This window comes from Meriones unguiculatus, chromosome 7, assembly GCF_030254825.1.
Source record: "Meriones unguiculatus strain TT.TT164.6M chromosome 7, Bangor_MerUng_6.1, whole genome shotgun sequence".
In the NCBI taxonomy this organism is placed as follows: Eukaryota; Metazoa; Chordata; class Mammalia; order Rodentia; family Muridae; genus Meriones; species Meriones unguiculatus.
Genome location: NC_083355.1, coordinates 23801218 through 23817143, shown reverse-complemented (window position 1 = coordinate 23817143; position 15926 = coordinate 23801218). Strand labels below are relative to the sequence as shown.

Here is a 15926-nt window from a genome sequence, read left to right as displayed (position 1 = left end):
AACAGTAAGAAAGAATTTTCACTTAGAAAACTACGTGGGGGTTAAGGTTTAAGGTGATACACAGCATTTTGAGGTCAGATACACACCCAGAAACTCTTAATTTTCACACTAAATACCTCCAGTGTATTCTAAGGAAAGAAAGAAAACACTTATCTCAAAGTCCTCTGATTTCAAAGGGAAGCATTTTTGCTTTTTCTTATTATTTTTTTTTTTTACCAAATGTAAATTAAGTGTAACAACATGCTAAAGTAACCATGAATGCGGCAACGCCAAACCGCACAGAAATCCTCACGCGCAGGCGCAGCTAGCCCTCCTCTAGTCTCCGGCTGGCGCGTGACGGCCGTGCGATTTACCCTACTTTAAAGCGGCTTCACTGCGCACGCGCAAACACAAGCCGCCCCCCCCAGCCCAAGGGAGCGCGCGCGTGCGCACGCGCGCGCCTCACCTTTCGGCCGAGGGCGCGCGCCCTGGAAAATTCCACTCCGGGAGCTCCACCCTATGCGTCTTTTTTCCGGTTCGGTGCTCTGCCACTCGGCTTGCATCCCGGCGGCCTTTGCGAGAACAAAATGGCAGCCCTCATGTCTCGGGGCTTGTCCTGCGTATCCAGGGCCTTGGGATGGTGGTCTCGGCAGGTGGGTAGGGATGAGGCGAATGGAATCTTAGGAAAGGAGGAGAACAGAGTAGAGAGAAATAATCATTCAGTGGCCGTCGAGGAGGTTGAATGATACGAGTCAGACTTCCTCTAGGGAAGAATTTGAGTTGTATGTGATCCCTCTACGTCTCCCTAGTGGCTTAGAGAGGATAGTCTGGTGCTTTGAGTGCGATTAAGTTTACTGGCATTAAGCTTCTCCACGTGAATTCTAGTCTCTGGCGAGAAGATGTTAAAAGGAGAGTAGTGACTCGGAAGGTGGACTCGCTTCTTTCTTCCCGAGACAGGGTTTCTCTGTGTAGCCCTGTTTGTCCTGGATTCTACCTTGGAATCACTGAGGACCTCTACCTTCCCGAGTGCTGGGATTACAGGCGTGCGCCACCATCCTCCGCTAAATTCTTTTACATTATTAAAAAAAAAAAAAATTTGGGAAGGACAGGGTTTTGTCTTGGAAAAGGTCACCTGACTTCTCAAAAGTTTATTGGTCAGTTAGGAGATAGAAGGACAGAATGAACACAAAATAGAGGTTGGAGGAAATGTCCGGGAGATCTTGCTTAATGCTTTAATAACAGCATTCCACTCTTTTCAGTATTGGGTTCATAACTAAGTTTCACCGTTAAAGTAAAAGTTCGTTAACGGTAGGAACTGCACTTTAATCATCTCTACAGAATGTATTAAAAGCCTAGTGAGTGTTAATAAAGGTTATTAATTGGCTTGTGGTATGAGCCATGTCTGGGCATTCAAGTAGTAATACCATTTCTCTGTAGTAGTAATACCATTTCTCTGTAGTAGTTTGGTAACTTCTCCGGGAGCATTCTTTGGATGTATCCTTCCTATAAGACTTTGCATACAGTTTGCTCAAAATAGATTTTTCTTTCCAAATCACTTAGGTACTAACCTTTCCTTTCTCTCTCAGCCCATACTGGTGCCTCAGTCCACAGCCATAGTTCCAGTAAAAACCAGAACCCGTTTCAAACTCCCTTATCCTGAACCTAAGTACAAAACAGAAAAGGAGTTTTCAGAATATGCCAGGAAAGCAGGATTGGTTATTCCCCAGGAACGGATGGAGCGCCCTATACATCTGGCCTGCACAGGTGAGGTGTTGTACTTCTGGGATCCTGACTCAATCCCCTACTCCAAGATCTGGCCCTTGGCATGCATCAGACTTTGATTGACAGCATTAAATTAGCCACTAGGTTAGACCTCGGTAATGATTTACTTTATATATACTGTATTAAATAAGGTCAGTTTTGTTTTGTTTTGTTTTTTCACTACTTGGGATAAACAAGCACTCTACTACTGAATTGTACCCCTAGTCTCCCTTTCTTTTTGCCTTGAGACAGACTCTTTCTAAGTTTTTCAGGGTGGACTAGAACTTGTGACCCTCCTGCTGAAACTGTAGGGGAGACTCAGGGCTGCACCACGTGTCCTGCCCATGAGGTCATCTTTTGATCTTGTTTTTACACTTCTGGAAAGAATGAAATTTCTCCAGCTTGTAGAAGTGGACACAGACTCCAGGGGGGAGTTAAATTATCCTTTCTTTTCCTTTTTGTTTTGTCTTCTTTTTTCCCCCTAAATATAGCAAAAGAAGCCTCAGTAGCGCTCTCCCTTAGTTCCTGGGACTTGCACAAGTATTACGAAGTTTCCTCTATGTGCAAGTTTATTTGATTAGTCCGCTTTATCTCCTGTGCCCTTCCCAGTTATATCTGACCTCAAGTGATGTTTTCTCAATCTTTCAACGGTTGGTTTCTTAGTTTTCTTCTCTCCTTACAGCTGGAATATTTGACCCCTATGTTCCTCCGGAAGGGGATGCCCGAATGTCATCTCTTTCAAAGGAAGGACTGACGCAGAGAGCCGATCGATTAAGAAAGAATGTGATGTCACAATTGGCGTAGGTATCGGAGACAACTAGGGTTCAGTATGCTAGGCTGAGGACGTGTGATAATTGATCCTTACTCTGTTATATGGACTATTACGTTGATTTGCTTTTCTTCTTTTTTTTTTTTTTTTTTTTTTTTTTTTTTTTGCCTTCACGTGAGTGTGTCACGTGGGTGCAGTGCCCGTAGAGGCCAGAAGAAGTCATCAGATCCCTTAAAGCTAGAGTTACAGTGATTTTGGATTTTGAGCTATCATATAGGTGCTGGGAACCAAAGCCAAGTCCCCTGCCAGAGCAGCAAGAACTCTTAAACACTGAGCTATCTCTCTAGACCCTAAAGTAGAGTCAAGGTCTTGCTAAGTAGTCCAGGCTAGCCTTGAACTTGGCAATCTCCTTTTCCAAGCTTCTTGAACATTGGGATTGCTAGTTTCTCTGTGTGGCCCTGGCTGTCCTAGAATTTACTCTATAGACCAGGCTGGCCTCGGACTCAGAGATCCAACTGCCTCTGCCTCCCAAGTGCCGCCACCATGCCTAACTTGTTTTATTTTTTGGAAGAGTCTTAATTGTAGCCTCAGCTGCACTGTAACTCCCTGTGTAGACTAGGTTAGCCTTGTATTCATAGTGATCTGCTTGCCTCTGCCTCCTGAGTGCTGGGATTAAAAGAGTATGCCAAAAAAATGTTCTTGACAGCTGAGTCCTATAATACCATGATTACTTTTCTCTTTCTGCATTGTCTTTTTGTTGTTGTTGTTGTTGTTATTGTTTTGTTTGTTTTTCGAGATGGTTTCTCTGTGTATCCCTGGCTGTCCTGAAGCTCACTCTGTAGATCAGGCTGGCCTCAAACTCAGCGATCCACCTGTCTCTGCCTCCTGGGTGCTGAGATTAAAGGCGCATGGGACCCTCCTCCCTCCCCCCCTCCCATTTTAAAGGCATGTACCACTGGTGAACCACTGATCCCTGGCCTGCTCGTTCTTTCTTTGCAATATTTGATTTGAAAGAAAATTGAATTTACAGTCTTGACACATTCAAAAATAATTATTAAGTGGGTAGATGGACGTGGAGATTAATGTGAATTATGAGTTACGGAAATTACATGAAGATTTTATAGTTTTATTACAGTTTATTTATTTGTTTGTGTATGTGCATGCGTATTTGCTAGTTCACTCCACAGTGCAAACATGGAGATCAGGACAGCTTGTGGAGTCAGTCTTTTCCTTCTACCATGTGTGTCCCTGAGACTCAACTCGGATTGTTAGGACCAGTGGTAAGCACCTTTACCTGCTGTGATGCCATCCTTATGATGGTTTTCATGCTTGTTTTTACAGAATTCGAAAGATAAAAGAATTTGATGCTAATTTTAAAACAAAAGACTTCCCTGAGAAAGCTAAGGATATTTTCATCGAAGCTCACCTTTGTCTAAACAAGTAAGTGAATGCCCCCATCTTGTGTACCTTCAGTCTCCACAGCTACTATTCTAGGTACTTTTCCCTCTCCTTCCCCTTCAAGTAAGAATTCTCGCAGGTGCCATGGTGCACGCCTATAATCACAGCACTCTGGGATACAGAGGCAGGTGGATCTCTGTGAGTTCAAGGCCAGCCTGATCTACAAAGAATCTAGGACAGCCAAGGCCACACAGAGAAACCCTGTCTCAAAAAACAAAAAAGAAAAAAAGAATTTTAGAATTTCTTACTATGAAAAGTAACTGAATTTTTTTTTCCTTCTTGCTTTTGTTGTTGTTTGAGGCAAGGGCTCTTTATGCAGTTTTGGCTGTTCTAGAACTCTATGTAGACCAGGTTGGCCTCCAACTCACAGTGATCCACCTGCCTTTGCCTTCTAACTACTAGGACTAAAGGTGTGTGCCACTACAAGGGCCTTGTTTTTATTTTTAGAAGAAGGATCTCACTATGTATTGCAATTTTTTGTTGAATTTTGTAGTTCAAGCTGGCTTTGAACTTTTTTTTTTAAGATTTTCTTATTATTTTTATTTTGTGTGTCTCAGTGTTTTGCCTGTGTGCATGTCTGTGCACCTCCTCAGTGCCTAATGCCCTTGGAGGCCAGAAAAGGAGTTTCTGCAATAACAGACAGTTGTCAGCAGCCATGTGAGTGCTGAGAATCAAACCTGGGTTCTTTTTTTTTTTTTTTTTAAGATTTTATTTATTTTTATTTAATGTACATTGGTGTTTTGGCTGCATCTGTGTCTGTGTTAGGATGTCAGATCCTCTGGAACAGGGGTTATAGACAGTTGTGTGCGGCCACGTAGGTGGCTGGGAATTGAACCCGGGTCCTCTGGAAGAGCAGCCAGTGCTCTTAACCAGAGCCATCTCTCCAGTCTCAGGCTCCAACCTTTGATCCTTCCTCTAATCCTCTGAGTTCTGGGATAACAGGCAGACACTGTGACACCTGGCTTGAGTGGGTTTCTAAAAAATTATCTTTTAATGATTTGGTCTGTCTTGGTTCTAATCCAATGGCTTCTGTTTTCATTCTACCCGATCCCATAATCCATCCTGATTCCTTTTGTGTATTTATTTTATTACAAACATTTTTCTTTTCTTGCTAACTTTCATTAAGTTCCTTTTTTTAAAAAATTGTTTATTTTTATTTTACGTGCATTGGTGCTTTTTTTGCATCTGTGTCTGTGTGAGGGTGTCAGATCTTGGAGTTACAGACAGTTGCGAGCTGCCGTGTGTGTTGGGAATTGAACCTCGGTCCTTTGGAAGAGCAGTCAGTACTCTTAGCCTCTGGGCCATCTCTCCAGCTCCCAAGTTCCTTTTGAAAACTTGCAATTTTGTCTTAATTCACCCAAGTCAAGGTTGCTAAGCAGATGCAAATTCAACAGTAGGGACCTGGGATGCATTTTGAAAATTTTTATTTTCTGTAATTTTGTCTTTGTTCCTGTCTTTTGTACTGCTGGGGATTGAACCAAGAGGCCTAGTTTGAGTTAAGCAGGTGTTTTGTCTTTGACCTACACCCTGCCCCTGCGCTGGAGCAGTCTGAAGGACTAATCCTTGGATTGTTGTTGATTGGTGGGGGGGATTGTATATGTGAGAGAAAGGAGGAGAGGGAGGGAAGGAAAAAAGGAAAAAGGGAAAGAAAAGAAGTCTGTTGGTCAGTGGGACTGTAGTGTGTTGGAGCTTAAGCCCAGGGCTTGTGCATACAGGATGGCTGCTCTCCCTGCACCTCCGTGTATGTTTTCAACCTCTTTGTTTTTTATCATCCAACCTTGGTGTTTTCTTTCTTTTCTTTTCTTTTAAGATAGATCTTTGTATGTAGCTCTGACCGATACGGAGCTCCCTGTGTGGACCAGGCTGGCCTGGAACTCAGAGAGCCCCACTTGCTGCTACCTCCCTTGCCACCACTCCCAGGGACGTGGTTTGCTGCTGCTGTTTGCTTTTTCTCTTTTTCTACCTTGCTGTTGTTCATGCTGTTTCTCTCTCTCTCTCTTTGTGTGTTTGTTTTTGTGTTTTGGGTATCTCTGTGTAGCTGTGGCTGTCCTGGACTCACTGTATAGAGACCAGGCTGGCCTTAGGCCTACAGCGCTGGGATTACAGGCATGCACCACTGCACCCTGCTTCTCTTTCTATTTAGTGTGTGTTTGCACACAGCAAATGTGTAGAAACTAGAGAACAGCTGTGGAAGTCAGTTCTCCTCCCACTATGTGAGTCCCAGGGATCAAACTCAAGCCGCCTCAGTCTTGACAACAAGCACTTTTACCTTCAGAGCCATCTCACTGGCCCTTTGTTATATACTGCTATTTTTTTCATGTTTTGTTTTGTTTTTTTTTTTTTTTCTCCTTCCATTTGTGTTTTTGCTTGTTTGGTTGGTTGTGTTTTTGGTTTTTCGAGACAGGGTTTCTCTGTGTAACCCTGGCTGTCCTGGAACTCACTCTGTAGACCAGGCTGGCCTTGAACTCAGAGATCTGCCTGCCCCTGCCTCCAGAGTTCTGGGATTAAAGTGTGTGCTACCACCACCATCACCACATCTCCTTCCATTTGTTAATTGATAATATTTTCTTCATTTTAAAAAAGTTTTCATTAATGCTTTGAGGATTTCACACCATGTAATGTGGTCATATTCACCCCGCCGGCACTCCTAACCCTCACTGATGTCTCTCTGATCCCCACCGCTCGTTTTTGGGTAACCCACCAAGTTCAGTTTGTGCTACTATGTGCTACAGGAGTATAAGGCCTTGCATTGCAGGCTAGTTGAACTACCCACAAAGAAAAGTCCTCCCCCAGAATCTATTAACTATCACTAGCTCCTCAGTTAGGGGTGGAGCTTTGGAGCCCCGCCCTCCACCATGTTAGAGTGTTGACTGGCTTGAGGCTGGCAGTCCGAGCTGCTGTGAGTTCCTGAATACGATGGTCCTGCTATGTCCACAGACGCTGTTGTGGTCTTCCCCAGCCTCTGGCTGTCACAGTCTTTCTGCACGCTCGTCTGTGACAGTCCCTGAGCCCAGGGGTGGAGGGTGTTTCCTTTTTCTACTTTCTTCAGTTTTCATTTTCATTTCACACTAAGATCTAAGCTAAAGAAACACTTCATTTGTAGCCTGGTGGGCTAGTTTTCCAGTCCTGCCTTATGGATGTAGGACTCTTTGGAGAGACATAGCATCTAAGTCCACCTTCCTCTACTTCAAATTGAAGATGGGGGAAGAGGCCAGAAATAGCACAGGGCCATGTTTCGTTGGTTTAAAGAGGGCAGTGTATGATACAAGGCCGGCCGTTGGCACTGAGGAGTGACTCATGCACCATCAGAGGAGATAAGGGGCTTTTTACTCTTGTATGGTGTTGGACTTTGTTCCCTCTACCAGGGCAAAGCAAGAAGCAGGCCAGGCCTTAGTGAACATTCTTTTTTTTTTTTTTTTTTTTTTTAAGAATTCTATTTATTATTTATACAATGTTCTGTCTGCATGTGTGCCTGCAGGCCAGAAGAGGGCACCAGCTCTCACCACAGATGGTTGTGAGCCACCACGTGGTTGCTGGGAATTGAACTCGGGACCTTTGCAAGAACATCTAGTGTTCTTAATCTCTGAGCCATCTCTCCAGCCTGTGAACATTCTTGTCCACCTTAAAGATGTGATTTTTGGCTGGGTGGTAATGGCTCATGCTTTTAATCCCAGCAGAGGCAGGCGGATTTCTAAATTCAAGGCCAGCTTGGTCTGCAAGTTCCAGAATAGCCAGGCCTACACAGAGCCTGTCTCAAAAAACAAACAAAAGATGTGACTTCAGAGAAATTTCTTTCTACTCCAGAAATATAAACTATTAAATGTCAGTTTTGTTGTAGATCACAAATTAGCATATCATGTTGCTTACAGTATGTAAGCAGAAAACATTTGTATAAATGAACTTCAGGACCATTTTTAACTTAAAAAAAAAAACCTTTGTTTATTTGTTTTGTATATATGTGAATGGGAACACACATGTAGCACATGTGGAGGACAATTTCAGGAGTCAGTTTGTTTAACGTGGGTTTTGGGGATTGAACTCAGCTTACCACCTGAGCCACCTTATCAGCCATATTTCATAGTGGGTAGCATAAAAATAGGAATCAATGATAAACACCTCTTTTTCTCTTCTAGCTCAGACTACGACCGGCTTCATACCTTGGTCACTGAACACTGTTTCCCGGTAGGTTCTCATCCTCAGAACGGTGGGATGCCTGGCCAAGCAGATTCTAGACATGACTTTGTTAAAGCCCGAGGATTTGGGAATAATCCACTGTGAAAACCATGTTTGAGCCAGCAAATGTTTCTTTATTCAAAAGCTGAATTATCAGGGAGACGACTGAGTTTGGGATCCAAACCATGTAAGTCAGGGGCAGCACAGGACATCTGAGACAAAAGCCACAGACCAGGTCGGTTAGGGGCATCCAATCAGGTTCAAGCACATATTGGATATTTCTCACCTGGTATTTTAGGTGGTTTGCTACATATCGATTATCAGGTGGCTTCCTTGATAGCTTGGCCTAGATCAAGGCCAGCCAGTCAGAGCTCATTTAGTGGCTGTGGTCCCAGCTGGGTGCTAACCAGTGAAGCATAGAGTGAGATATTGAGGCTTAGATGAGCCCTGGACATTTGAGCCAGAAGTTGCTTTTGGGAATTTAGCTCAGTTCAAAATGGAGACTATGTACATGATGGACTCTCTGGAGCTAAGGACGCCCCTAACACACATCTACTTTTTTCTTTTTTGTTGTTGCTTTTGTCCCCTTTTTTTCTTCCTTTTTTTTTTCTTTTTTTTTTTAATTTTTATTTTTTGGGGAAACTGGGTCTCACTGTGTAGTTCAGGTTACCAATTCGCAGTCTTCCTGCCTTAGCTTTGCTGATGCTAGGATCACATGTATGTACCACTGCCCTGGCTTTGGAAGCTAAGTTTTTCTGCTTTTTAATGTGCATTGGTCTTTTGCCTGCCTTTATGTCTATATGAGGGTGCCAGCTCCCCTAGAACTGGAGTTACAGACAGTTGTGAGCTACCACGTGAGTGCTTGGCATTGAACCTGGGTCCTGCTAGAAGAACAGCTGGTGCTCTTCAGCGCTGGGCCCTCTCTCCAGCCCAAGTCCTTTTTTTTCAGCTGAATGGTAATGTCATGACACAGACTGTTAGGACCCCATGGCAAATGAGGAAAGAGAAAGTCCCTCGTGGGCGGTAGTGAACCACAGGGTGTAGATTCTCAAGGCGAGTGCTAACTGTGAGGCCTCACTTCACGTGTCTACCTTGTGCTAAAGGTTTTAACCAAAATTCACGAGGCTTATATATAGTACATAGTGACAGGGCGTGCCTGGTCCTTTGAGGAGCCCACAAGAATGGAGTCCTAATAAGTCAGCTGGAGGTTCTAGAATAAGAACATTCCTGTCTACAAACTCAGCTTGTGTTTCTGTCACTCTCCCTGGGGACAAGGATGTCTCATCTGCTGTAGCTCTGACAGCTCTGGCAAACGCTCCCTTACACTGCTGAAATGTGATGGGGTAAAATGAAAACAAAAGAGAGAGAAAAAACACATCCTATCAATGGCAGTACGTGCGGTAACCAGCAGGGTATGAAGATGTGGAGGAGGAGGTGGTGCATGGAGTAGGTGGGGGTGTGGAGCGGGTTTTCAGTGACTTGGAAAGAGTTCTGTAGTGAGAGTTGTGTAATTTTGCTTTCTTTAAAAACAAAAGCACAGAAATGTTATGGGGTTATTTTTTTTTGTTTTCATCCCAGGTGCAGGGATATGGGAGTTCTTTACAGCAGCTGATGATGGTTTGCCCTGTGCTCTGGCTATGGTTTCACCAGCTGCAGATAGTTTTTGCGAGTGTGTGACATTTGGAATTCTGAGGACTTTACAATGGCCATCTAAGTGCTAGAGCTCTTGGGAGTGGCTGGTTGGTCGGCGGTTGGGTGCTGTTGGTTGTTTTTGTCGAGTAGTCTTGTGCAAAAAGATGAGAAAAAGAAATTAGATATCCTGACATCGAAGATCAGATTTGCCCAGGAGCACAACAGCACTAATCAGCAGGAAGTAGTCTAAGGAAAATGGTCCTTTCCCCTCTATCCTTTTTTCCCTCCTGTCTAGTGTTGAGGGGTTGAAAGGGAAGAAGTAAAGGGGTGGAGAAGGGTGGAAGAGAGAAAGGAACCCATAAAGTATGTTAGGCTACAAGCCCTCGGGGGGGGGGCTTGAGTAGTAGTTTAGTAGAAATGTGGTTGGGAGGTTAGCATTTCCAGTAGCTTGTCACATTTTGGAGATAGTTGAGAGGTGTAGTGCTCGTTTTTAAACTGCTTTATTTGGGGTTCCTTAAAGCCTCTCCCTTCCAACCCCCCAACCCTAGGTAAGAAAGAAAAGGCTAGTGGGGAGAGGGCCCGAGGACCCAGTTACCTCTCCAGGCCGTTTAGGGCTTATGAGTTCTTACGGGCTATCCCAATCTCCGTCATCAGCAGAAGCAGTCTCCTTCACGCCACTGCGTTGAAATGTTTCTCAGTTTCTCTCTTTCTGGACTCTCATATTTATATCCTCGGAGCCCTAGACCACGCCCCTCTCTGTGCTGCATGACCACATCCTGCAGGAGACAGTTATCAGTTGTGGACAAAACAAAGCCCAAACTTGGGATTAAAGCAAAAACATATTTACATAACATAACTGAGTTTTTAAAGAAACCAAAACTTCCATTCCAGAGAGCTTAAGAACTTGCTGGAGCTGAGATTCCAGCACCCAGGTCAGTGCTCTCAACAGTCTGTAACTCCTGCTTCAGGGAACCCCACACCATATTCTCTGTGGGGACCCAAATACATGTGGCCTACTCTCAACACAGACACATACACGTACCCGTAATTTAAAAAACTAGAAAGCTGAAAAATACCAAGAGTAGCTTGAGAGATGGCTCAGCAGTTATGAGCACTAGCTGTTCTTCCAGAGGACCCAGATTCAGTTTCCAGTACCCACCTGGAAGTTCACATTGCCTGTAACTCCAGTTCAGGGGACCCAACACCTTCTTCTGACTTCCATGGGCAGCAGACATGCACATGATACACAGACATGTGTAGCAAAACACCTTATACACATAAAATAATAAAGTACACATTTAAAAGTGCGTAAAAACTTGGGAAGAGAGCTGGGCACAGTGGCTTTCATATGTAAATCTGGAGCTTGAACAACTGAGCCAGCAGTACTGCCTGGCTACAGAGTGAGTCCGTCTTGACCTCCAGTCCACCCCTGAAATGGGGCTGGGGGTAGAATGGACTGCACTGCTCGTTGCTCCCACAGACGCAGATGTGTAGACTCGGCAGCACCTCACAGGAGGGAGATCCCGTGAACGCTTCTCTTCTTCCCTCAGGACATGGTCTGGGACCTCAAGTACAAGACCGTCCGCTGGAGCTTTGTGGAGTCTTTAGAGCCAGCCCAAGTGGTTCATGTTCGAGCCTCAGGTTTGATGGACCAGAGCAACTTGTACAGCCAGGTCACCGTGCGCCTGCACACTCGCCAGGTAGGCTCGCTCTTGTTCCCTCCACGTTCAGGACACGAAAGATAACATCTCAGAGACACCGCACGCACGCGCCAGGGCTGCTTTAAGGAATGAAATCTCAGACTTCCTGTTGGAGTAGTTTGACCAAGAGCAAGCCCAAGTTTGAATTCTCCGCTTCTCTCCCGTCTGTGTGTTCTGTGGTTCCTGGCCTCCCCATAGTCCGTGTCTCGAATGTGTCTGCCTGCCTGGATGCTGCCTGATGTCTAGCTGCCGCCGTGCCTGTCCCTAACAAAGGGCTCTGCTCTGTATTTATCAACCAGCACGAAAACCAGGGTAATGGAAAGGGGGTAGTAGAGTCTTAGAAGAAATCTTCCCGAGTTTTACCATGGCGCAAACCTTGCTGCGCCCAGCTGCTCCCGAAGCACTCGGAAAAGTAAATGGTCCTGCAGACACGCTAGCAAGCCGCATCCGCAGGGCCCTCCCAGCATTTCTGGTGGGATTGTTATGTAAGGTTGCTCTCAACAAATTGTTACGGCAACATACACATACGTTTTTCCGGGGCGGGGCTCAGAAGAGTTCATAACTGTGTATTAGCCTAGGTTGTAAGAGCAGATTACATGGGAAGGCCAAGACATGACATTGTTCTCCTAAAGGCCAGTTAAACTTATGCTGAGCATGCAGTAGGATGGCAGGCTGAGTCCTAAGTGAACCTAATGGTATTAATTGGGCCTGGGTACAGCAAAAATGCTCAGTCTCTTTGAATGCAAGAGAAATTTTCATTAAATTGTATCACTGTGACTCTCTGGTTGGGCATCTGTCTCTGAACTACTCAGTTCAGGGCTGTGTGTTTTTTGTGGTTTTGTGGTTGAACCCAGAGCCTCATGTGTGCTGGGGGAGTGCTCCCACTACTGTGTTCCACCTCTTGGCCCAGGTCTGTGGGTTCTCAGGAGAAGTTTGCCATAGTCTTCTTTCTACTGCTAAGTGTTATGTCCACTAAGATGTGTTATGAGGGCTTTTACTTTTTCTGTTTTTGATCCCCCACCATTCCCCATCCATCTAAGAACCTTGAAGAATAATATGTCAACAACTGCTTAGCCCTAAATTCAGAATTTAAATTTTCTTGAATTTAAAATTTCTTGTTAAGATTGCTTCAAAACTGATTGTGTGGCAAGTACAGAATAAGACAAAATCCTCTGACAGGCCAGCTCTGATTTCCTCATTGCAGACTTTGGCCATCTATGATCGGTTTGGCCGGTTGATGTATGGACAGGAAGATGTGCCCAAGGATGTCCTGGAGTATGTGGTGTTTGAAAGACACTTGATGAATCCGTATGGGAGCTGGAGAATGCATGCCAAGATTGTGCCCCCATGGGCACCCCCTAAGCAGCCCATCCTCAAGGTAAGGCAGCTTCATGCTTTTAAGAGACTTGAGGCTGTATACAGTCTTGACAGCCTAAAACCCTCCTCTTGGGCTCCATCTAGTGGAGAGAAGGAATGATGCAACACCAGGGAAGGGAAGTTACCGGGTTGCTTGGTGAGGGAGTAAAGCCATTCTGGGTAAACAACAGGCTTGATTGCTAGGTAACTTCCGTCTCCTGTTCTTTCCTTCTTTTCAGACCTTGATGTTTCCTGGTCCTCAGCTGAAACCATGTGAGGAGTATGAAGAGACACCAGGAGAGGCCCATAAGCCTCAGTTAGCCTAATGGCGTAAATGACTCCTGAGGAGCCTATGGGAGTTGGGGGGCCAGGCATGCCTGTAATCCCAGAATTGAGGAGGCAGAGGCAGATGGATCTCTTGTGAGTTTGAAGCTAGCCTGGTCTACAGAGTGAATTGCAGGACAGCCAAGGCTACATATATAAACTCTGTCTTAAAAAACCGGAAAAGAGTGCTCGCTACTTCTTACAGTCATGGCTGATGTCTGGCCCTGGAGGTGACTAGGATGCCCAGCCATGGAGCATCTTCTTCTTCAAATCATATCTAGCTTCTGAGTTAAAATGAAAAGCAGCGTGTGAGAGAACAAACGTGATGCTGGGGTTTTCACGGCAGGAACTGTGGGAGCAGACATCTTTCTTTTTTTCTAACTAGAGGGGAGGTCGGCATTTGAAATAAAGGACTATTATTTATCAGAGTATTGACTAAACCGTGTTCTGTGCATCTTCCTTAGTTCAAACTGGGAATAGTGGTTCTGTGGCGTCAGAAGTGGGAAACCAGTGTATTTGTGAGTGATGCAGCTTCCAGGAGCTCTAGACTGTTTATAAACTAAGGTATCCTGCTGTAATCCTGCCACTTGGGAAGTGGAGGCAAGAGGAGGATCGGAGCTCAATGTCATCCTCGGCCACACAGCAATTTAAAGTCCACCTCCGCTACCTGAGGTCATGTCATGTCATGACAGCCACAAAAAAATAGGGTGGTGCTTAATTCTCTTACGTATGAGGGTTCTCTCTGCATGTATGTTTGTGCACTATATGCCTGCCTGGCGCTCTTGGAGCTCCAAAGGGGATCGGAACTAGAGTTATTAGTGGGTATAAACCACCATATAGGTGCTAGGCACTGGAGCTGAGTCTTCTGCAAGAGCAACAGGCACTCTTGATTACCGAGCATGTCTCCGTCCCTGCATATTGCTTTAACAGGTCTCTTTACTGCAGCAGGCTTTTTTTCCAGGGTTCTCTGTGTGACCGCCTGGCTGTACTATAACTTGTTTTGTAGACCAGGCTGGCCTCCCTCTACCTCCTTTTGCCTCCTCAATGCTGGAATTCAATGAGCACACCACCAGGCCCAGCTTAAAATTATTTTTTATCTTATTTATTTTTATATATAATCCAAAGGAAAAAAAATGTCCTTCAGCTTTTAGTGTACTTTGTTTTGTTTTGTTCCGTTTGGAGTAAGGTAAGACCTGCCTTGCCTGGCCCTTGCTATATAGCCCAGGCTTGCCTTAAACTTCCTGTCAGCCTTCTGCAGCTTTTTTCTTTGTTTTTGTTTGTTTGTTTGTTTTTTCCAGGCAGGGTTTCTTTGTATAGCTCTGACTGTCCTGGAACTCTCACTGTAGACCAGGCTGGCCCTCCAACTCACAGAGATTCGCCTGCCTCTGCTTCCCAAGTGCTGGGATCAAAGGTTTGTGTCACCACCCTCCATCTTCTGCCACCTTGATTGTTGGTATTATAGGTATGGACTGCCATGCCCGTCCTACAATTTATCCTTAATTATTAGACCCTCCTACCCCCACTGCCACCTTTTTGCCCCTGGAGATTAAACCCATAGCCTGGCTCTTCCCAGCTACGCCAAGGCAGAGCACCAGCACTCAGGCAGAGACAGGTGGATCTCTGCAAGTTCAAGGCTAGCCTGGGTGGAGAAGGGTGTAGGGATTACACCCTCAGTGTCCCGGGACATCTGGGCATGATAAGAGGAGTCTTACTTTTCCAGCAGCAAGCTTGGTTCAGAGTGCTTTTGAGTTCCTCAGTCCAGTGTGAGTTTTTGTTTAAAAACAGGACCTGCTGGAAATACAGCTTAATAGGTAGACTGTTTGCTTTGCATGCATGGGGCCGTAGGTTTAACAACACAGGAAAAGTGACAGCCAAAGTTCTCATACTTAAATTATTTGTCACTTAAGGTTAGAATTAATCTGGTCTGATGGTGTCTAGAGTAGGGTAAAAGGGAAACTGTAATTGGGTTAGAAATAAGTGACCTAACTCTGGTCTTTCTAAACCTGCCACTTCAGCAAAGCTGCAAACAGGAGAGGCCTTATTGGGGGATGTTTTATGTATCAATGTTATTATTTATTTATTTATTGTGGTGTGAGAGTGTTTGAGTGTGAATGTGTGCATGATAGCTTTCAGATGGAGCTGGTTTACAAAGCAAATCCAGAAAAGGCAAAGCTACACAGAAAAACCCTGTCTTAAAAAACCAAACCAAACCAAGCAAAACAGATGGAAGTCAGAGGACAAATTATGCCTTTCAGTGTGGACTCCAGAAATTGAACTTGGGTAAGTGCAATTGCACCTCACTGGCCCAAGCCTGGTGTTTTTGTAACAGCTTATGCTTATGGACTGAGGAAACAGGTATATGCTTAGGGAAGAGATAGATCCTGGTGGGCTGCTCCGAAGTGGCCAGACTCACTGTTTAGTCTCAACCTCCAGGGCTTAAAATGTACATCAGTTTGCAGCATTACTGTCCAAGTGGGGCTTGGATACATCCTATTTGCCTGAGCCCTGGATTAAGGGAAAATAAGAAGTGCTTTGAGCCGGATCCATAGCCAGGGAGTATGAAGGAAGGGAGATAATCCCAGCAGGGGAGAGAAGCCGAGAAACAAAAAAGCACGCTTAGTAGGCAAATGTTACATTGATTTCTCCTGAACTGATGAAAAGCAGTGATTCAGATAAGCTATTTCATCCCATTGCCATGGGTCTGACTCTGGTTTTCTAGATAATCCTAAATCACAGCTAAGCAATAGCTGCCACCGAGAAACCAGAGGATAAGA

The 15926-nt window shown here is 44.9% G+C and overlaps 1 protein-coding gene across 1 annotated transcript; it reads left to right on the top strand.

Moving 5' to 3' along the window:
* The first annotated feature begins 480 nt into the window (after positions 1-480).
* Mrpl45 (mitochondrial ribosomal protein L45) lies at positions 481-13592 on the top strand. The gene is made up of 8 exons (XM_021641999.2): positions 481-632; positions 1566-1743; positions 2423-2540; positions 3851-3949; positions 8101-8149; positions 11323-11472; positions 12677-12850; positions 13068-13592. The coding sequence occupies exons 1-8, from the start codon at positions 567-569 to the stop codon at positions 13152-13154; spliced, it is 921 nt and encodes a 306-aa protein (XP_021497674.1). The 5' UTR covers positions 481-566; the 3' UTR covers positions 13155-13592.
* Positions 13593-15926: the final 2334 nt, after the last annotated feature.

Excerpts from the sequence above, each read along its gene's own strand:
- Mrpl45 (XM_021641999.2), top strand. The coding sequence starts at position 567 with ATGGCAGCCCTCATGTCTCGGGGCTTGTCCTGCGTATCCAGGGCCTTG. Across the intron at positions 633-1,565 it reads TGGGATGGTGGTCTCGGCAG|CCCATACTGGTGCCTCAGTC; the intron begins GTGGGTAGGGAT and ends TTTCTCTCTCAG. Across the intron at positions 3,950-8,100 it reads GCTCACCTTTGTCTAAACAA|CTCAGACTACGACCGGCTTC; the intron begins GTAAGTGAATGC and ends TTTCTCTTCTAG.